The sequence below is a fragment of the Gymnogyps californianus genome, chromosome 2 (genome assembly GCF_018139145.2).
Source record: "Gymnogyps californianus isolate 813 chromosome 2, ASM1813914v2, whole genome shotgun sequence".
NCBI lineage: Eukaryota > Metazoa > Chordata > Aves > Accipitriformes > Cathartidae > Gymnogyps > Gymnogyps californianus.
Genome location: NC_059472.1, coordinates 150,216,698 through 150,240,087, shown reverse-complemented (window position 1 = coordinate 150,240,087; position 23,390 = coordinate 150,216,698). Strand labels below are relative to the sequence as shown.

At 36.0% G+C, this 23,390-nt stretch overlaps 1 protein-coding gene across 2 annotated transcripts in view; it reads left to right on the top strand.

Annotated features, from left to right (window-relative positions):
• The window catches only part of ODAD2 (outer dynein arm docking complex subunit 2), an 87,479-nt gene that overhangs the window by 10,004 nt on the left and 54,085 nt on the right, over positions 1-23,390 (top strand). The window contains exons 8-12 of one of the 2 annotated variants that reach the window (XM_050892363.1): positions 285-410; positions 618-762; positions 21,596-21,742; positions 22,028-22,237; positions 22,399-22,635. In XM_050892363.1, the coding sequence (XP_050748320.1) occupies positions 285-410; positions 618-762; positions 21,596-21,742; positions 22,028-22,237; positions 22,399-22,635 (865 nt within the window). Of the gene's footprint in view, positions 1-272; positions 411-617; positions 763-21,595; positions 21,743-22,027; positions 22,238-22,398; positions 22,636-23,390 lie in introns of both variants that reach the window. The other variant, XM_050892362.1, reaches the window with a different exon arrangement.

Sequence of the window (23,390 nt, the reverse complement as noted above, 5' to 3'; positions counted from 1 at the left end):
TGGTTGGAGATGGTATCCTAGGATAAATGGATCTGTGGTCTGTCTGCATATACTCATTCTTTGTTCTTGTATCACATAAAGGTCAGCATAATATAATTTTTCTAATATTCCACTATTTTATTAAAGCAGAATTAGTCAGTTAAGACACAGCATACTTTCTTTTTAATGAAGTTTATTGTGTAGGTTCATAAGCTCATATATACTGACATAATATGTGTCCAACCATAGCTTTTTGATTCTATGTATATATATAATAATTTTTTTTCAAATAAAAACAAATATTTTAGTGACAAGGCTGCAAAAAAAGATACTGAAGAAGAAGGGAGAAGTAGTACTGTGTCTCTGAAAATCAAAAAGAAAGCCAGTGGCATTTCTTCTGAATCTGTTAAAATACAACCAGCTTCAAAATGGTATGGGTGACTTATTTTTCTTCCTTCAATTTTTTTATTTTTATTTTCTGTATCTACAGTAATTATCACCATACTTAGTATTTGGTAATGTCAATTATATTTTTCTTATTCTGTTATTAGGCAGTGTTGTCATACCTGTTTAAAATGTGCTTGTTCGTATTGGTTTATAGCTGTTTAAAAGGGGTGATGCTGTTTATTTATTTTTAGTAAAACATCAGGCAGGTTTGAAGACATTAGTGAAAGTTCCTCAGAGACTGAGGAAGATGAAGAACAGCCTGTACGTCATCAGGAAGGAAACACCGATTTGCCATCAGAATACTGGGGAATTCAGAAACTTGCAAAATATTTAAAGGTAAATAAGAAGCGTTGATAAATTGTATTAAAAAAAAAAGCTACTCTTTACCTTCTACATCTGAGGACACCAGACCAGCTCCTCATCCTTTCCACCTTCCATATATTTTAGAATAGCCCTGCTATGTAGTATGTTCAAATCCTGGAACTGTGGACTTTCCTATCACGCACCCGTTTCTCCTGCATTTGTTTTATCTGCTATTTTTGGCTTATATAGACCCTTAGATTAGACCATCTGTTCAGTGTTATTTAAAACTTAAGATGGTATAATTTCTTTATTAATTATTGGGTTTCTGTTTTGCTTTTTGGGTGAAACTTTCCAAGATATTTCTTTATGTGGATAATAACTTTCAAGAGTTTTTATTAAAATTGAATACTTGCCTAAAGTCTTTCGTCAACTATGATTAATGCATGACTGAAGTAGTTCTAACGTGGTCTTGTGTCTGGATAGATGCTGTTAGTGGACAAGAAAATGTATGATAAACAGGCATCCTCTAAAACAAAAAAAAAAGGTTTTTTACACAGACTTGTTGAAAATCTTTTGGAACCTATAAATATAGATGTTTAGAATTCTGTGTATGTCTGAAACACGTAAAAAACCCAACAACCCTCCACTATTCTGGAAAACTCTAAAACTAATTATGTTTTTCCCTCAGGAGGAATTCCTTTACAAGTTTGAACTGGAATTTATGTACTGTAAGTTACTAATAAAAGCACTGGTTTATTTGGTTTTTTGAGTATAGCTACAGAGTATACACATCCGACTGATAAAATGATGGTGCTGGCATTTGGTACAGCAGAAATACTTGTAAGGAATAAGCAAAGCTTTGGCTCCTTCCAATCCTTGAACCATTGCAGAAGAGTAACTCAGTCTTTTAAACAGTTTTCAGTGCACTCACACTGCTTGTTCTCAGTTCGTGTATGTGGGACATATGCTAGTGGTTGTAGCCAAAGAGACAGAGAAAAGGATGGATAATACAAGTTCTTCTACAATTCTTTGCGCCTTATCTTTTTTAGGTTGGACCTCTATATTCTTGTCATTTTGGCTATGCTAAAATAACCTTTTGCAAGTGTAGTCTGGTGTAACATTCAGCATGTAACTTGCTCAGCTATCTGCTAATGCTGAACACACAATATATACATTTTGCATGATACAATTGTTTCTATTTGCATGTAGTTACAGTTCAAGGTGTTGTTTTCAAATCTTTGTCTACTAATAGCTTGCTTCTGTCTGTCGTATGGACCACCTCTTCGTACTTTTCTGAGAGCTCAGAGAAATAACCATGCTACTTTTTAGTAAAGACCCAAGGTCCTCCTGGAGAGGATACTTGAAAGTCATTACTGTTGATGAACTCCCAGAAATCTTTACATTGGCCCATTTATGGGCCACCCTCTCTACCGACAAGGCTCTTCTCTCCTGGTTACATAATTCTCAAACTGCCTTTCCTCTCTAGATCCTTCCTATAGTCATGTTTAGATTTTAGTATTGGACTTGATTCAATACTGAAACATATCTACACTTGCATGAAACCATTCTGAATGAAGAGTGAGAATGGCAAATAGGAAAATATATTTTTCATACTCTTCTGTTTTAGAAATTAGTATATTTTGTTCCAGCTGTCAACAAGCAAAATTACTTAATGGCTTAGAACTAGAAAAAGAAAGGGGAGCATTTTTGATCAAATTGTGAGTACCTGTTAAGAAGTGTTTATAATACAAAATTCCATAATATGAAAAAGTTTTGTTATGAAAATTCAAATGTATACTTGTTTATGTATTCATGCACACTGGAGTCTTCCAATAGTTCTTTAAATTAGATATGAATTAAACAAAGTACTTGAAGATATACTTAAAATAGTTCTTTGTTGATTCTTAGCTACGTAAAGTGAGAAATCCCTAGTGTCAGATAAAGCTGAAGAGATGCTTCAGTGCCATACCACAGACAGTGGTTGAAATGTTTTATTGATGGAGTGCTACTTTAGCTTGCACATGGAATTCATTTTAATTCAAGTATAAATACTGCACTTCTGGCCAGACTTAGGAGATTTTTTGGCATTCTTGTTGTTCATGTAGGCAAGTGTTCATGACACATGCAACATAAGAGACAATAAATTTATGACTGCGATATTTAAGTATCTACAAGCATATTTATATAGAAGCACAAATTTCAGAGGGCTTGTGTGTCTTCAAACGTTGTATACATTGTTTGCACATCTTAAAAATTTAATAAAATGCATTAAATAATAGATGTTTGAGATACCAAGTTAGAAAATATAATAATTTGTAGGTGCAACCATTTTTTGAATGTCTGCTAAAGTAAATGTGAATCACAATTCAGCAAGACTCTATAAAAGATCAATTTGCAAACACAAAACTTCCATAAAACCTGAAAGATGCCTAATTTTTATACCAATGTTAGATTGTCATTAAAACTTAAAAAGACGGTTGCTTCCTGTATAAAGCAAACTTGCTAGATCCTGTGAATTGTGCCTGTAGGCTATGTATTTGTATACCTCTTCATGGAGAGAAAATTCCGGTGCAGGGGAAATTCCCTTCTGACTTTTTGCCCTTCTCCATTCCCCCTCCTTTCTGGGAAAGAGCAGCCATGTTGGAATTGCTCCACTGGGAAGCAGCTGCTTCTGTGGTCTGGCTCCTTGTCCTACCTTCAAGCTTCCCAGGGCTGTGAAGCAGAAGATAGAGCATGTGTGCTCTTGCCATGTCTCCCCATTGAGTTAAGAACGGGCAGCGAAGATAGATCAGTGATCCTGGTGATGGCGTTGTGTTAGGCACCTTTTGGGGCTAGAGTAGATAAAATTGGAATGAAGTGCTCTGTTGGTGTTTGTAACGGTGAGATTCACTCAGGAGAGCCTTCTTCAAATTTCACATTATTTATTAAAGTAGTGCTTCTGAAGTAGATTTCTAGAGGAAGGACTACATTTTACATGTGAAAAATTTTAGGAATAGGGTGAAGGGGTCACATTTTACAATTATGTTTTTACTAGAAATGGGGAACATCAGGTAGAAATGCAGAATCTTCACTGCAGCAGATCTGGGGCTGTTCACTGAAAAAAAAAAGAAAAAAAAGGTGAGAGCTGGGCACAATGCTTTGTGCTGCCTGCTGTTGAGCACTGATTATTGCCCGTTTTAAGATAAAATTGAGATGTTGAGAGGTGAATTGGGGCTGGTGACTGCCCCAGGAATAATTCCAATCTCCAGAATAAGTCTTTAATCCCTTAAGCCTTTCTGCTGCTTGGTTTTGGTTCCCTGTAAGGGTGTGATTTATATGTACACCTATGCCAGGGTCAGCTCTAGATAGAGTTCTGCAGGACCATGTCAGTTCCAGAATTCTTCCTTCAGTTTCTTACCTGGAAAGTCATTCTACTTTTGGCTGTATTTCAGGGGCCCACTAGTGAAACCAGTCAAATCTCACACTTCATGTAAAATATCCACTAATTTCATATCTGTTTTGAATTACTCCAGTTCGAACGACCTCATTCCCAGAACAGCATTGTGTTTCTTTTCTACTTTGGAATCATAGGTGGACAAACCTGCTGTCTCTCCCCAGCTGTTTGCATCTTGTGCCAGGTCCAGGAGCTGGGGAAAGGCTATGGTACTGCACAGGAGCTAGGGAAGATGTGCCCTGCGTGTGGCCTTGAACACTGGCTCCCAGGTGCCCATGTGCCCTGGTGCTGCGTAGCAGTGGGTGGCTGGGAAGGGAGGATGTCTGTCACATGACTCAGTGAAATCTCATTCACTGGACAAGGAAAAGGTTGAAATAACTGTGGGATACACTGGGTGTATTCAGGTCTGCTCCACAGCTGCATTTTGGCAGGACCTTTAGAAGACTGCTGCATTCAAGCAACATTTCTGTAGCTGGCAGGAGGCCCTCTGTATTGGGCTTACATTACATAAAGATGGCAAACAGACCAGGGAGGCAGCAATGTACAGGAATATTCCTTCTGGTCTTTGGCTGTTCCCTTTTCTTTCTCTCCAACTCCCTCTAAAAGTCCTCACTTACTTCTAGGCAACTGAGTCAAGGAAATGAAGGTCTTAAGAGATCAAAGCTATGGGTCTAGTTCCTACAGTGCATGTGTTGCAGTGAATATTGGCTGGGCAAGACCTACTGCCCATCACTTCTGCTTCCCCTTTGCAGTGCAAGCAGAGCTGAGCCAGGAGAATGTAGTGTGGCTGCTGCACCGCAGGTAGAGTTTATTTCCTCTTCTCAGGAAGCTCAAATTTATCAGTTGGGGAAATGCAACTGTGTATTGGCTTGCAGGAAGGAATAGCGAATCCTCAGCTGAGCACTTTGTACATGGAGGGCACTAGCATTCTTGGGGAAGAAAGTAACAGGTTAGAAATGCAGAAAGTGAAATAGGCAGTGAAATGATGCAGGGAGGCTCTGCCAGGAGCTAAGATGCAGGATCTGAAATGAGAGATTCATGTAGATATTGTTGATAAGCAGTAGGGGATAGTTTTATTCCCCAGGAAAAGACAGGGAGACATCTGGGGGTTGGAATTTAGGGGCTTGGGGCAAACCAGGGTGCAGGAAATCCATGCATGCATGAAGGGTAGGAATGTAGACAAGGAAGGTCCAAACTATTACAGAAACAGGGAGCCTATTTCAGAACATTTGAGGACCAAATCTTAAATGGCAGTTGCATGTGTGTGTGGAGTTCTTTTGCACTCTATATGCAAGGTTTGCAGTGTGACATTTCTCTACTTGGAGGGGAAGAAGGAGGCAGTTAACAACTGCTTGCACACTTCCCTACTATGCATTTAATATAAAGTCAGTCACAGTTTATCTCTAAGATGAAACTTGTCATATCTGAGGTCTAAGGGTTTAGATATCTGAAAAATAGATATTTTCCTCATAAAATTTTGTGATAGAAAACATCCAGCCTTTCAAAATAAATTATTACTTTCTTCTGCAAATGAAAATTGTGTAGCAGTCTCAGCCCTCCTGTGGTTTAACAGGTGGTGTATACAGCAACTCTTTTATATGAACCAGTTATAAATTTATGGCACTTGCAAAGACATTGATGTGTCTTGTAGATTTTTCTTAAAATTTGTATGAAATAGAGGATAGATGCAGGTTTTTTTAACTGCATAATGGAAAAGTATAGCTTTCTTAAGTTATAATGGTATTGGAAATGTTCCAAATTATTAAGATTACACTAGTACTCATTATAAAAATTTAAATTAGCTTCATAAACTATGCATGGATTAAGAAATCAATTGTATTTTGGGATTAGCAGAAAAGTAATTCTGTTTTATTCTGAAATGCAGAACCTCAAAAGAGACATGAACATATTAGCCTAAGGAATAAAATAGGTCTTCAAATACTGTCATTTAAAGTAAAACTACACAAAAAGTTATTTTAAATTTTGTAAGACAAGAAAAAATAGTATTAGTGTTACAGTGTACCCACTAAAGTACCAATTGTTTGTTTACTTATTTTACACGTTGTAATACTGCTCAAAAGTTTTGTGGTAGTCACAGAAAAAGTCTAAAATCGCTGGTGTTTATGGATATTCCTGAACAACAAACTGCACAGAGAACTGCAAATACAAATTCTGAGGAACTAACTCTATTTCTTGACTCTGCTTCCATTTACCCAGGAGGAGTCACCAGTGGGTAGAACTTTACAACTATAATTGGATACTTAGATGATTAACATAGAAGTTATGAATTTGGTCAGATACATAACCAACTTTGAAATTATTTTGTGTGCAAAATTATCAAAGAAATTTATCTGTAATCTTGAAATCTGGCCCTAGGTGTGGAATAGATCCAAATGTTAGAATCTAATAGCAGCAGTAAAAATATCTGATCTGCGTAGGAAATATATTGCACATTATATTTTTTTTTCCACAATATGTGGATAAGAGTTAACTGTTTTTTCTTTATAATATCACATTAGCAAGACTTGCATGAGATTATATTTTAGCTATTAAATACAAAATAAGCATATATAAGTGCATATAAAATATTTTTGTATGTAAAATAATTTTGCCACTGTGTAATGCATTTTTTCAGGACTAACCAACTTTGCAGATAATTTACCCAACCTTATTAGTACAGTGTCTAACAATAAATCTTTTCTCTTCCCTTATGAAAGTATATGGTGGGGTAATATGAAGGAGGTTATTCAACTGAACTGAAAGATCAAGATGAAAAATAAATTTTGCTGTAGTTTGGCTAAGTGGTAGACTCTTATTTTTCAGAAAATACCAAATGTATGAGACATAATCATGTGCCACCTGCTAGTGTTTCTAGGCACATGTTTGGCTAACCCATCAGCCTTGGCAAACCTGTCAGCTTTCATATCACTCTCTTCTCCGCTGTTCACGAACATCTCTTGTTCCCATCTTCCAGTATTAGCCAAGATTTTTTTTTTAAATTTCAGTAAAGAATGTGATTACTGAAAAAAAAGGGAATAAAAATATGGCAAAACTGCATTTTATAGTTAAGATATGTATTTTTAACAAGCTAGCCAATGCTGATCATGAAAAAGAAATCTTTTTATGATAAATTTACTAGGTAGGAAATATTGGCAAATGGTGAACTCTCAAATTATTATTATAATTGGCAACTCTGAAGCACTTGCATAGCTCTCTCCTCAAAATACTGTACAAACAATCATTCCTCATCACAAGAGACATATAAGGTTCATAACAGCCAGTTGATTTTTGACCATTAACACCAACTCTGATGAATTTCTGTGTAGTGGAAGTGTAATTGATGTTCTGAGGGTCACCCATTCCTAAGAGTTTCATACCTGATGATGAAAAACAAGATAGAAATAAAGAAAAAAAAAGCAAAAAAAGTAGAATTCAACAAAAAATGAGAAAGAAGAGATGGTATGTAAAAAATGAAGGGCTGAGGAAAAGAATGTAAAATAACTAATGTTTGATTCTCCTCTTTCTGCAGGATTGTATTCTACTGTAAAAGCAGGTAATTAAATTAATGAGCTACTGTTTTGACACCGTAACTACTGTACCTCTAAAATAATGGTAAATTGCCACAGCTGTCTCAATCTGACTTAAGGCTTTATAATCATGAAGTAGCTAATCAAATTGTTGGCTTTCCTAAAGAATTAGAACATGATTGTGTCTGAAAGCTACCGAGAGTTTTAGGAAGTGAGAACAGCATTCTTCATTGGCTTTAAGTGTTCCACATTGGATCTAGGCTCAATTTAATCACAGCTGACTATACACAGAGTTATTTCAGAAGCATGCCTGTGCTTCAGCTATGTCTTCATCTATATTTGTTTTTCCTATGCTTTCACTAAGTTCAGTTTTTAAGTTTGTTTTATTTCTTCAGAGAACATTTGTCTCTTAGTTTTTCACGAACTATTGGTATAATTTTTTTTTTCTTGCAGAATCTTTTTTGGTTGGTTTCAAATGACACTGTCTTTTCTGTCTGCTCAGTGCTTATGAAGCTTTAACAGTGTGCCAGCTCTCCAGTAGCCTATACAGGCACAGGTCCTTCCTAGTTCAACCTCATTAAATTTTCTCCACAGGTTCACTTCCACTCGTTTCCCAAATGAGTTGGATCCATAAAAATAAAGTAGCTGTAATAACATTAAGGCTTTTATTCTCTTTGTGAGCCAAGTGCTAGGCAAAATCAAAATTGCTTAGGCAGGTCTGACACTGACACACAAGGTCAATAGTACATCTATATTATGGGGAGCATATGTCACATCTCCAAGTCTGCAGTCAGGATTTGCAAGTATCAATGTTAAATTAAAAAACAGTAGTGCTGTTTGTGTAGACTTTTTTTTAAAATTTAATCCTAGACCCTTTTCTCTTTCTCATTCAATCCTCATTTCCTGCTAATTTCTGCATGTTCTTTTTAAAAATATATATGCTTTATTTTCCTCAGATGAAGTGGCCAAAGGCAGGGAGGGGGCTGTATCCTTGTTCTAGTGCCAAGACATAAAAGTCAATACCTAGATTGGGATTCATCTCACCTAGCTCTAAATGTAAACAGAGTAGGTGTTTTTAGCTGAGCTGGGCGTTCAAGGCTACCTTTATGATCAGTGGAAAAAATAGGCACTTTAAGGATGTGATTCATCTGATATTTTAAGCATCTAATTCAGAGTGAGATGGATCACGTTTTCAACTTCATTGTTGACTTGCTCTCAATTAACAGGAACGTAGGATGGCTATAGATGACTCGGTCTTAATTATCAGGAATGTAGGATGGCTGTAGATGAGCGAATTTAGACATATGACTCCCATCCCCACAGTCTTGTTCATTTGAAATCGTCAGTGAGTGTAATGTGAAGTAGTCTTTTGAAGGCCTATGTTATTCCAGATTCTTTATGTATTTGGAAATAGGGGTTTGCATGCTTTCTGGCCTTTTTTCCTTGGAGTATTTTGTAAGGATCAGCCTTTTTGGTAACAGCCTTAGAAACTAATTGGCAGTCCTCAGTTAATGGGAGAATTAATTGATGGGCAACTGCTAGATACCTATGCTCTAACTTTGGCCTAGCCAGCTTGGTGACTGTGCTTGAGCTTTGTTTACGTAGACAATATGTGTGTGATCAGGATCCTATAGGTTTATTTTGCTTCTAGTTCTTCAGAAGGGTTTCAGTAGACCAGACCTACTGCCTTTGCCCAGCTCTTTACTTTCTTATCACCATATACTGCACTGTCTTTGGAGCTCTTCAGGGAGTGAGCTGCAAAGTATCCTCACATTTTTAGGACGGTTCTACTGACACTATGTTGGTGAACAGAGAGGCTATCTGGATTCTGGAGAAAAGCAGGAGTAAATAAACATCTGGAAGGAATTTGCAAGAATTAGCTGATCAAAAAAACAGCAACGTGTGGAGATTTTGTAACATCTGACTGAGACTGATGTTGTCTGAGCAATCAGAAAAGCAAAGTAAAAAATCCAGTAATTTCTACACAGATGCAAAGGACCTTATCTGCCTTTTGGTCACAAAAACATACATATATCCTTTCTTTGAGGAATCATATGAATCTAAGTTCCTCACTGTTCTGAGAAACAGCATTTTTGTTCTCTTTACCCAAGAATCACTTTTAAGTTTATATCTTAACTTCTGAGATACTTCTGAGTTACTTTGTTCTATATTAGCCCGACTAGCTGTTCTCACCTACCTGTACTGGCACATAATACTTCTGAGAGCTTGTTTGTTTGTTCTTCTTGCAAAACAAATTTAGCCATATTTAGCAGTTTTCCTGAAAGAACATTTTTTGTTCAATTGGTATCTTTTAGCTGGTTGGTATCTTTTAGGAGGGAGATTGCATCAGCAGCAGAAAGGGCATCTTTATGGGATGGGAGGGAGTTGGGAGGGAAGCATAGCTCAAGGACACCATGAGCCCTAAATGTTCACTGCTCATGTCAAAGAGACATTTTGAAGGCCATTGAACTATTACTGTAGGGTAAGTTTGTCTCAAGGGCTGTGATTCATGTAGCATCACATACGACTTCAGCCAGACACTGAAGGCAGAAAGGGAGGAAAGAAGGCAGATATAAAGACTAACATCAGGTGGAAGCCTATATAAAAAGAAATTTGCAGGTAACTGGGCTCAAATATTTAAATTTAAGGAGATAGCCCACTTGCAACAGGACAGTATAGGACTGCAGCAGTTTTAGATTGAATAAAGTTAGTCCTGAATGCCATAGCCTGATTCCATTAAACTTGACAAAAGGGCTCTTTGCTGGCCTTGCAGAGGTTTTCAAGTCTGCAGCCAGCTTTGTTCAGGACACGGAGTGTCCAGATACTTGTAGAAAATCAATCATCTCATGATGAAATGTCTGAACATAACTCTCTGGTCAGCCTGCAAGAGCTGAAGGCATTGTATTGTTTGTATAGGCACTATGGACTCATGACAGTATAGAGTATTCAGGCTTACCAACAATACAAGTATCCTACCAGCACTGATGTCCTCTATGCGTGAAGAAGACACAAATGCTGAAGACTTGGGTGTGGTGCATGCACTCACTGTATCCTGTCTTAGTGTCCATGATGATTCTCCAGGCTCTGAGTTATTACAGAGAGGCTAGTCTTTTTATGTACATAGTTACCATCCCTTTAGAGCAGGCTGCAAGATGGAATACAAATATCTCCTTTAACCTCACAACTGAAGATGTTTTGTCAAGCTGTGAGTGGTATTGGCCATGTTTCTGATGCTCATCAGGCAGGCTGCGTATACATATGATGATGTCGCACTCTGCTATTACAGTTACTGTGGCAATGGAGTTCCCAGCCCAAACCGATTCATTACTTGATGGTAGAAGTTAGCGTGACCATTTCTGGAGGGAGTTGTCTGACCTTTTGGCCACAGATGTAGGCACACAGAAAGCTTTGCATTTCAATACCAGAGAGCATTGAATGGAACAACTCTCCTATTGTCTGTGACTTACCAAGTGTGTAAGTCTCTGTTCTCCAGAGCAACGTCTTCTGAAAGCAAGGAGAGGGCAGGACAGTGACTGAGATTCAGTGTGTCATGATCCAAACAAACAAGTGAGCAATCTTCCTTCAGTTGGGGCTGAAGAAATGTGTGGCCTGTAACTTTCAAAAACATGGCCCTATCAACAAAGAAGCTGAGGTAAATCACCTGTTCAGGGACTCCATCTGTGTTGGTGATAGTGGTAGCTGAAGGCAGTGTACTGCTGGAGAGAGAAGATGGTACCAAGGAGGGTAGTTTCTCTTACAGAGCATGGTGGAAGGTCATGGTTTGTGCATTAAGTAAAGCAATCTGCATATGCTAAAAGGGTCTGTCATGGTGGGCAGAGGAAGTCTAGGATGGTTGCTGAAGCTGAGTTCATTCATGCTGGAGCGTCAGTTGGAGACTGTGGTGTGAGTTGGAGACAATCTAAGACTTACTTACTCTGTAAATACGGTTACCTCAAGACACTTTGCCAGATGAGCTGAAGTCTGAATTCCGGTACAGCTACCAAAGGTACTACAGGTGGCCTGTGGTAACTAAAACCTAAGCCAGAGCTAAAACTCAGATTCTCTTGAATGGTGACATTTTGCAGTAATAGTAGTTTCTGATGGATCAGTTAGATTAAATCCCAAATTAACATCTGTTGCAGTGATCTGATCTAGAAATCACAGTGGGATTGTGGGTTTGTTGTGCACATTACAATCTTTTTATTTTTCTCTCCAAATTTATCTAGGATTGAAAAGAGTGTGGTCCATTGTCTTTACAAAATGGTCCAGATGCAACTGGGGAACAAATACACTCCTAAACTGAAAATTTCACAAATGAGAGGAAGATAAACTTGCACGGTTAAGATATTATATATTACCTTGGCCAGGTTTTCTGTGGTTTTTGGGTCAGCATTTCACTTCTCTCCAAGTTTGAGGTTTGAGAAGTTGCTGGGAAAAACATTCTACTATTCCTAGTCCAATGAAGTAAAAGTTCATATGTTTACAAATGAACTACATTGACTCTTACCTCCTCTATAGTAGAATCCGATTACCATGAATCAGAAAAGGAAAGCTAACAGAATGGATACATGTCTTGTGAGAGTTTTCAAGAGGGAATCAACAGTTGCCTAACAAAACCTTCTGGTTCACTCAGAAAATAACAGACTTATTCTTTTGTTTGGAAACTCATTTCTTTTCAATTTCATAAAATATGGTGACAATTTAAACTCACTGTGTCTGGGTCATAACATATATGTCACTTCTGCCACTGTGAAGGGTCAGGGTCAAGGTATTAATCTGCAACTAAGACCGTGCAGCTTCTGTGCATGGTTTTAGTCCAATGTGAACGTTTTGGATTTTGTGATTTTGTGATGCCTGTGATTTTCCACTGGCTTTACTTATATTAATCTGTACGGTTTACATACTGCCAGGCTGTAGCCAAAGAACGCCAGAAGATTCAGGAAATGGGGCAGGGAATTATTCCATAACTCAGTTATACTTGTCTATAACTCATCTCTTAACAAGTTGCAGCTTGTATGTTTTATAAACTAAAATGAAAAATTGGAACTAGTATTTAAACCAAAACAAAACTCAGAGTGTTTGGAGGTTCACTAGCATAGAAAAATTGCCTTGCTGAAGCATATTATACGTATTATACTGTAATACTTAGTCTTTCATTAAGCTTTATCAAAATTTATTTAAATTTCAAAGTATTTTCCAGCAGAAAATTGCAAAATGGTCTGTGATTTGAGAGAGTAAAGTTCAACAGAAAATCAAAAAGTCACAAAGGTGTAAATGAAGAATTCTGTTTCATACTTTACTACTTATTTTGGCTTTTTTTTTTATAAAAATGGCAATATTTTAATAATATTTTGGGCTGGGATTCCACTTAAACAATGTTTTTGTTCTAGGAGTTTTTTCATTCCATTAATGAATTTTAATTAAGTAATTTCTGGTATAACAATAAAGGTTGTTATAATTTGACCTACTTTCTTTCAGTTATCACATAAAACTATTCTGTTTGTTCAGTATTTTCTAAAAATATATTGACTTGGTATGTTCGGTCTTAATGTTGTCAAGTAGATTGTAATTGCCATTCAGATTATATATACTCATAATCAAAAGTAGGGTGTTATTATACATAAGAATGACAAAACTGCCCACAAACAGCAATTTTCTTTCCTGTTATTCAGTCATAGGCTTACTGTCACAGACATGCACATTAAGGTGTCTATCCAGGACTTCCTTAATACAGTAAATAAAATGAACTTTTACTATGGCAAAATAAATTTCAGCCATAGGTCTAAACAGAAAAAAAAAAAAATCCTTGACGTTGCCATGCAAAGTAAAACAATATTTCATTTTCTGGTTGCATTCAGTCATATTCACTCTAAATCCAAATACAAATTAAATAAATTAATAAAAAAACCTCCAAGTAGGTACCATATTTATAGAGATGTTTGTGAGCCAAAAGCTGTAGAATTTTCATTTTATTTAATCTTGCTTTCTCTCAGGAAACTGAAATGCACTATAACTTTATTGCAATGTTTATGTTTTTCCATGCATGTATGTGCATTTTACTACAAATTGGGCAACACATTTGGAATCATCTTTTTTATAGTCTTGTTAGTACTTTTATTACTTGTACTCCAATAATGCCTTTAGGTTTCAGTTGACAGTGGGGAACAAAGATACTGGGAAAAGGCTTCTGGCCAGTAGCAGGCAGGAATGTTGTCAAAGGACTCAAGGACCACTGGTATCCTGAGTCCAGGTATGGTGCCTTTCTCATAAAACCATCTTTTCTCAAGAGTGTTGACTGTGACAATTCTAAACTGTGATACAGGTCTCTGCTGTAGGAAGATCAGTCAAAGTGGCATAATTATGCCACATATGATGTCAGAGGGTTCAAGCAAAAGCAACAGGGTAATGCATGCCATAAAGTGGACTGTACCAGATTAGATATTCCATAGGTCTCCTGTACAGCTTCTGTACAGTCTCAGCTATCTGAAAAGCTAATCTTTCTGCCTGCTGGCAGATCATCTGCAAAAACTTTAATGGTGTTTACCCTTTCCAAGAGATGACTCTAGAGGAAATCTTGTATCTTTCTTTCCTAGCCTACTGAACTGCAATCATAGTTTCAAATTTTAAAGCTTTGTATTGACTAGGAAGGGTTTTAATTAGGATGGGACATATGATATTGAAATCTTAAGCTTGTATATTTTATTATCTACTATCTGTATCTATGATCTTATTATCTATATGGATCAATTTTCTTTTTTTAAAGAAGAGAAGGAAATACCTAATAAAAAACATGTAATATTTACAAAATTTCATGGTAACAAAAGTTCACAAAAAATAAATAATTGAAAATAGGGCTAGAGCAGAATGCAGGAGGTCATTTACTCCATCTGCTTGCCTCCAAAACAGCATCAATTCTTTGTGTGTCTTCTGGACAAATATTTCTGTAACTTTTCTTTCCTGTGATGGAGATTTCATAACTGCTGTAAGCAATGTATTCCAAAATTCAAATATTCTTACCATTAAAAAAGTTTTTCTAATACCTAGCATAAATCAGCCCTGAAGCCATTTAACCCCATTATTTCTTGTCTTACCCACAATGGACCTGGAGAACAGATGATAGTCTTTGTAGCTGTTCTTTAAACCACCTTCTTATTCTCTTCATCTCTAGAGTAAACAGCTCCAGTTCCTTCGTTTTTCTGTGTAGATTATATTTTTGAGATATTTTGCTGTCCTCCTCTGCTCTTCATCAAGTTGGTCAATATCTTTTTTGAAATATGATATCTAGAATGAACATAGTACTTCAACTGTGGTTTTATCAGTGCCAGATGGAAGAAGGATTATTTCTTGTATTTTACAGGTTACAAAACTGGTTATAAGACTCTCTGAAGTTTGCTTTTCTGTCTGACAACACTGTGATATCGATAGGTAATATCTGTGTTGTGTTCCATTGTTAACACCAGATTTTCTTCTGCAGTTCTGCGAACTAATCATGGTCTTTGGCATCAGCCAGTTCTCTCAGTACCACAGAAAGGATTCCATTAAGCTCAGCTAGTATGAAAACATCTAAGTACTTACTGACTAGTTATGTCCTTAGCATAAACAGAGTGTTTACTACGTCATCATTGACATTAAGTATACATTACTAGAACATAGTAAAGACTAATGCATAAAAAAGACCCATTAATGCTTTTAGCCTTCTTGGTTTCATTTGTTGAAAGCTTGCCATTGCTAACAGTTTTTTTCCTCTTGATTATTACGGAAGCATCAAACAAAATGATGGTTTTAACTTGTGTGTCCCTTGGTAGTTGTATTTTGGTTTGTGTTCTTATATGCTTGTGTTATTCTTTTATTTTCATTCTTAGTTATTTGATCTTGTCCTCACTCTCTATATGCTTCCTGAGTTTCAGCCAACTGCAGAGCTCATGATTTTGCCTGATTGATCTCTTTCTACACTTCCTGTTCTTCATCCTCAATGAGATTTTTGCTTTTGTACTCATTATGTAATTTTTTAAAGGCACTGATGACTCTTCTGAGCTTCCTCTTTCATTCTTTCCCCTTACATCATGCCTTCTGGTTTCCTGAATTTACAAAACAACAATGGATGAATTTCTGGCCTCCTACTAGCTTTTATTTAATTGCTATTTGATACACTGCCATTTAAAAACATTGTTGTACCTGTGCAACATTCTGGGCAACCAACCTTCAAACTGCCCTGACTTTTGTGGGGAATCAAGGTGATTTCAGCTGCTTTAGGAGGTAATGGCTGCAAAATAAGCACAAAGCTATCTTTGCCAGTTGTTTTCACTGTTAAATTCATTTAACAAACTTACAGAGAAAAAAGTGAAATGCTTAAGAATATTAAAATATGTCCCTATAGCTAATTTTGATTTTTTTCCCTCCCACTGGAACTCTCTTGTGGCTTAAGAAGCCCTAGGATGACCTTAAATACTAATTTTACCAAATATTAGCACCAGTAACTAAGTGGGTAGCTATTTTCTACCACTGCTGCTGTTGAGGAGCCACCATAACTTGAGATTATAGAATCATAGAATGGTTTGGGTTGGAGGGACCTTTAAAGATCATCTAGTTCCAACTGCCCTGCTATGGGCCAGGACATCTTTCACTAGATCTTTGAGCAGTGTGTGTCAGGCATGCTGTATTTGAATGTGTTTCTCCCAGAAGGTATCAGAAGGTACTTGAATACTTCAGAAGCAGTATCCAGCATTCCCTGAGATCATAAGGAAGACTTTCTGAAGGCCCAAGGATTTTGAAAGGGAGAAAGATAGGACACTAAGCAAGCCAGTGAAAAGGGGGCCTGGATGCAGCCAAAAGTTTATGCATCTTCCATCTTGCTGTGCATTCAGAATGGACTAACAACTGATGCATGTGGTCATATTTGGAGAAACATTGCCAAATCAGGATGTTTCTAGTATAGTGCTGACTAAACCTGTGAGATTGGACTCACAGATACCAAACTTATATACAATCCTATCATTGTCTAAAACAGCTGCCTTTGTATACATACATTAAAAGTTTTTACTAGATTAATCTGTGCCTTATTGTAGTATAGAAGTGGTCTGTTAAACACCTCAAAAATAAAAGCAAAAGAAAGACAGGCTTTGCTACACATTCTTTATAGTTCTGTAATTCTTAGTTGTGAGCTCTAAGTATCATAATAGAGACATTACACATACATTGCACAGAAGATGTTTTACTGATAGTGTAGCAGTGATACTGTTTTATTTTCATTTAATTTGTGGATATATATGTTATACCACTGTATAGGAAGAGAGACACTTTTTAAACCAAATCTGTGTTTAATTTCAAGCCTTAAAATTGATTGTTGATCTGCCAGTAGAGTTTATTTTGCATCCAACATATCAGATTTCAAATGGTGTAACAACATGATGCATATTTTATGTCAACTTAATGGAGAGGTAACTGTTTCCATACATGTTAAAATCTATGCCGTAAGTACTGCAAGACTTACTGTAATGATAACTTCAAGAAACAAAAAATAATTGTTGAAACCATCAGTAATATTTCTTATTTTGTAGAACTCATGCTTCAGCACATATGAAAAATATTTTATTGTGGTTTTACTCTAAAAACAATTAAAGTGGTGTGTGCATTTCTGAAGCCAAAAAAATAAAATGCATATATGTATTTTATATACAGTTCTATTTTTTATTTAATATAAGAGAATTAAAAGTTGTTTATTTTTTAAAAACCTGGTACATATTAAATGTCATATGCCAACCATTATACATGTAAGATAAGTGAATTATGAATTACTATGTTATGTATAAACATAGTTTCACTGTAGGAGAAGCACTCCTCAAAAGAAGAGACATTGCTTGTTGGTTAGCGATATACTCTTTACATTTATGTAAAATAATAAAAAGACAAGTTTTCTCTTTAAATACCTGTTGCAAAATTTTTATAATACAAAGCAAAGTAAATCTCAAAGTTTTAGCTATATGAAAAGACCACAAACTTCATAAAAGGACAGCTGTTAGTCCTTTTGAGCTACAGAATATTCTGTGTAGTTTTGTAATCATATCTTATGGATATTTAAAAAAAATCATTTAGAGTTTGATATGTATGGATAAACTGATTTCTCTAGGAAAACATTTGAGAAGTTGTTACAATATTTTCTTCCGTAGGACATATTTTCAAAATAGATCAAAAGACGTTCTTAAAGCAAGACACGGTTCATTTTCTTCTAAAGTCAAGATTATAACGATGATTAAAAAAAGATAACATAAAAAAATAGTAGGAATCTTCCTTTAGGACACTATATGGTACAGATGTTAAAAAATTACCTTTATATTTAACCAGTTTTCTGTGGGGAAGTTCTGTGGATATCTATTGTTACAAGAAATTCAAGTAAAAATTATCTATGAAGCACCATTCATGCACTTTGTTGATTAGCAGAAGTGTTTTGTCTGATGTAAGTTACTGATCTGAAACTTTATGAAGTATTTTTCTCACATTCCTTTTGGATGCATTTTCTCACTTGCAATTCTCTATTACATTTATGGTATTTGTTGAAGAGCATGTTAAATTTAAAGACTTTTTTACTGTATTTGTCTTAGTGTTTCTGTTTACATTTAAGAAATACACTGCAAAAGTTCTGTTTTTGTTAGATCTACTTGTTTCATATTAGCAAACATTACTCAGTTTTTCAATATTCTGTATTTCAGTATGATGATGTGCACAATTTAGCAAAATATTTTCCTCTGGAAAGGGTTGGCTCAAAGTCCTTTACAGTTTCAAAACTGTCATTTGAAAGAGGTGGGCTTGGGCAGCACAGTTCAGATCTGGATGGGAGCCAAAGCTTCCCTGGAATTCAGAGGCATGTGGGAGGTGGATACTGTAGTTTGATTTACTAGGTGCTCTAAGTTGTAACTTCCACACTAGCACCAGTTGGCATTGCTCATGCACTCCAGCTTCTGTTGCAGCTACATGGTAGCTCAGCCCTCCTAATTTCTGTGCAGCTGGGTTCATCCCTGATGTGATTAATAGTAAATCTATATTACAGGTTCAAAAGAATGCATTGTTATCATATGGTTTAACTTTCTGCATACCATAGGTGTATTCTTTGATCTTTTTCTTGCTTTTAATCTAGTAGCTGTGACTGAAATAGAGCTTATCTTTTAGAAAAAACATCCAATCTTGACTGAAAAATTTCCACTGCTGGAAAACTTACCATCACTCTAAGTGATTTCTTCCAAAGGATAATTAACCACACAATGGAAAACTTGCACTTTACTCATCTGAATTTTAGTACCTTTAACTTAAAATCATCAAGCCTCTGTGCTAGACTGTAGAGCTCTCTGTGATCACGTTCCTATTCCTCATAGATTTATTTATTCACTATGAATAAATCATACCTTAATTTACTTTTTAATAAACTAAATTGTGCTTCTCATGTCTGTCTTAATGCAACTGTTTTCCAGGCTTACAATCATTTTCATTTCTCTTCTCTGAATCATCTCCATATTTTCACTTTCCTTCTAGAACTGTAAAAAGGAAAATTAGACACAGAATTTCAGTAGTAGTTGCACGAGTGCCTAAAAAGAGATAATACCTGTGTTCCTATCCAGTACTTTCAATTATACATCCCAAAATTGATCCTTTTAATCAAATGTTACACTGTAATCTCAAATTCATATTCAACATCCCAAGCCTTTTTGTATTCTCTGGTTTTCAGGATAGAACTCCTACATTGAGCTATACCCTGTTTTCATTATTTGTAAGCGTATGACCTTAAATTTAGACATAAAAGAAACTGTATTGGGCAGATCAAAAGGCATGTATCCCAATAACCTGACCGTAACAGGAGGGGAGACACAATGATTGGGATGGAAGTTTTCTGTGGTTAAAGCTCATCTTTTGCACTCCAGATGTCCTGACCTCTGATTTCCACAAATGTGGGAAACTTAACTGCATAACTTACAGTAGTGTGAAACTCTATTCATATTTTACCAAGGCAGAAGAAACCCAGGACCATAAATGAATGCCCAGGGCAAAGTAAGAACAGAGCAAAACCACAGCTTTCTAGTACTCTCCAAGCCACCACTGGTTTTTAGCTCAGGGAGTTGAAAATTGAATGAGATATTTATGTTTTTACTGACCTTCAATGAAAACTTCTGACTTTCACGGAATCTTTTCACAACTAGTTCCACTAGTCTGTTACCTCATTCGAAGAACCAACTCCCTTTATTTATTTTTAACCTGAATCGTATTATATCTTATTATCAAAAGAGATTGTATCTATATTAAAAGAGACATTGGACAGTCAACCCCTATCTATCGTGCTCAATGCCATCCCTAACATTCTAGACCTCTATCGTATCCCTTCAGGCATCCCTCTCCTAGACTAAAAAAACCTTGGATTATCTTTGCTGCTCTTCTCTGAAAGTTTTCCGGTGCTATGGTTACCTTCCTGAAACTGAGGCTGCAGAACTGCATGAAGTTTTTAAGGTATATGTGAACCATGGATTTATACTGTGGTATAGTGACATTGTCTGTTCACTATTTTTTCCAAATAAGTCCTAATATTCCATTTGTTTTTCGATTGCCATCTACCCTAGCCTCAAGATATCATTTCTAATTTTTAATGGTCAGCTGAAAAACTATCATTTCATCTGTGGAGTTAGGATTGGTTTTTCTGATGTGCATCACTTCTCATTTTCTCATTTGCTGTTTTATTGCCCTCTTAGTCTTCATAAGTTCTTTAGCAATTTGTCACAACTGGCCCTGAATCATAATGTCATCAACAAACTTTGTCACATAACTAGTCTTTCCATTTTTCAGGGTGTTTACGAGTACGTTGAATTGCATAACTTCAACACAGATCCGTGGAACTCCACTAAATCACATCCCTTTATTGAACTGACTATTTGCTCCTATCCTCAGTTTCCTATCCTTTAGTCATTCTTTCCAATCCATGCAATGACCTTTCCTCTTATAATATAGTGGCTTAGTTTCTTTAAAACCAATCAGGGAGGGACTTTGTAAAAATCCGTATGGAGTCCAGTTAGACATATCAACTAGATCATCATTGCTGCAAGCTTGGTAAGTTTTGAAGGTAGGACTTCTCTTAACGGATCCGTGGTTGCTCTAAGTATATCATATTGTTGCAAGAATATCATATTTAGACAGATGTCTGCTAATTCAATTCTTTATTACAGTCTACCAATTTGTCCAGCACAGATATTTGGCTAAAAGGCCTTGGTTAAGCCTTGAACTCTTTTCAAAGTTGACATTGCATTTGTTGTTTCCCAGGACATTGGTAACAGGGCAGTTTGAAGCAAGAGGATACATGCCACTTCTACTTAATCAACTGTTTTACCCTGTTTCCTTTATAACTCAGTTGAATACTATCTAATAATGGCAATTTGTTATTGTTCACAATGTCAGCGTTTTTTTATAAAAACTTTCTACAGTGGCTTCAGTTTCAGAAAAATCCTCTGAAATGTCCACGATAGAAGATTCCTGTTGGAATCTCTTTGGTTTCTTCCAGAGTGAAAACCAATGCAAAGAATGCAGATAGCTTCTCTGAAATGTCTGTATCTTCACTGTGTATTCTTTTGCTGTCTGCAAACACTCATACAAAACTCACATTACTTGACTGCCTAATTTACTAGTCCATTCACAGCAAGCCATATTAGTCATTTGTCATCTGTGCTATTCACTCTCACTTCAATCGTTGTGCCATTTGTAGACTTACTTTATCAGTAATTGCATTTCTTACTATGTCTGCATTATTTAACACCATAGAATGAAAATAATCTAACATGTTTCTTCTTTAGTAGTAGTTTTACTAGTACTAGTAGAAGAGATTAAGTTTTGTATTAAATGCACTTTACACATTTGTTAATGACTTGCTTTATTTTAGGGAGGTAATCCGACAGCTACTGTAATCGCATTGTGTTCGATGAGAGATTTCAATCTGGCTCAAGAAACTTGTCAGCTGGCCATCAGAGACATTGGATGTCTTGAAGTGTTAATTAATTTACTTGATACAGAAGAAATTAAATGTCAGGTAAGTAGCTTTGTCGAATAGAGCAATGAATATGCCTTTTCTATTAGAATATTTTTTCAATTTTCAAAGTTATATAGTAAAAGAAAATTGATTTCTTTCTTTTCTCATTTTTGTATTTTCTTCATTTCAAGGGTTTTTTAGAAAAAAATCGATTTCTTTGACTTTCAGTTTCCTTCTGATTCAATTTAAAAGATAAAATGTTTTATATAACCCAACATTTTAAATAATTTGTCTGTTTCTGTATACTTAAATAATGTTTAACTTCTGTTATCTTCCATTATTTAGATTGGTTCATTAAAAATCCTGAAGGAAATTAGTCAAAATACACTGATCAGACATGCAATTGCAGATCTTGGGGGCTTACAGATCATGGTGAAAATACTGGACTCTCCAGATAAAGATCTAAAATGTCTGGCAGCTGAAACAATTGCTAATGTTGCTAGATTTAAAAAAGCACGAAGGACAGTTAGGCAGCATGGAGGAATCAAGAGATTGGTAAGCAGACATTAAAATTTGTACCTGTGTCATAGGCATATTTTTGTCCAAAAAATATGCCATGTGTTGTATACATGATTCTTGTGGTAGTGTTTACCATCATTAAAAAGCAGTATAATATCAAACTTCCCTGTAGATAATTTAAAAAATGTTTTTTTTAGGTTGGGCTGTTGGAATGTATTTCAGTGGGATCAGCCAGTCTAACACCACATCAAGCAAAAGAGACTGAAATAGCACGCTGTGGGGCTTTGGCACTCTGGAGCTGCAGCAAGAGTGTAAAAAATAAAGAAGCAATCCGTAAAGCTGGTGGCATTCCATTATTAGCTAGATGGCTCAAATGTTCACATGCAAACATCTTAACCCCAGTAGTGGGGACACTACAAGAATGTGCCTCAGAGGTAGGTAAACACATATAGCTAAGTTATTTCTAATCGTTAAAACAATTGGCTACTAAAAGGAAGCATTACGTTTGACTGTCACTTAAACCAGGGCAGTTATCCCATCAGGAAGTAGATGCTTTGTGTGGTCAGAGTGTTTTTGAGAAGGTCACAGCTTGTGATGAAGTAACGACCACATATTTTTTATTTAAAAGGCTAGGAGTAGTTTGTGAAAGAAAATAGATAGAAATGAAATCCTTAATCAGTTTCAATTTTTCTCATTTTTTTCATCATACTTGACAAATTTGGCAACTTAAGATGCTATATTCTGGTTAATCAGTACATTTAAATTCTACAAAGGTAACCTACAGGTGTGGCCAAGAAGATCCAATGTAGTGCAGGGCAGTGTGGTTTACAGTGTCCGTGTGAGTTGGGTAAGATGGTGTCTGATTGATTGCAAAAAGAAGAAAGGAATATATGTGATTTTTCTACAGATTTCCTTGGCAGGTTTCACAGCTTCGAGTATATTCAGTTTTTAAATTTGAATACAAGTATTTTTGACTGTTGCCATATAAGATGAGTGGTTATTTCTCCATTTGTGAAATCATATTTGAAATTAAGGTGCATTGCACTTAAGGTCAACAGTATACATAAGTTCTCTTGGTGAATTTGAGACATGGAAGACATGATTTTTCAAAAGATTTTACACTATAAAACACTTTGTATTTTCAAAATTAGCTTCTTGAACTACACAAGTTTATGCATGCTCCACAAGA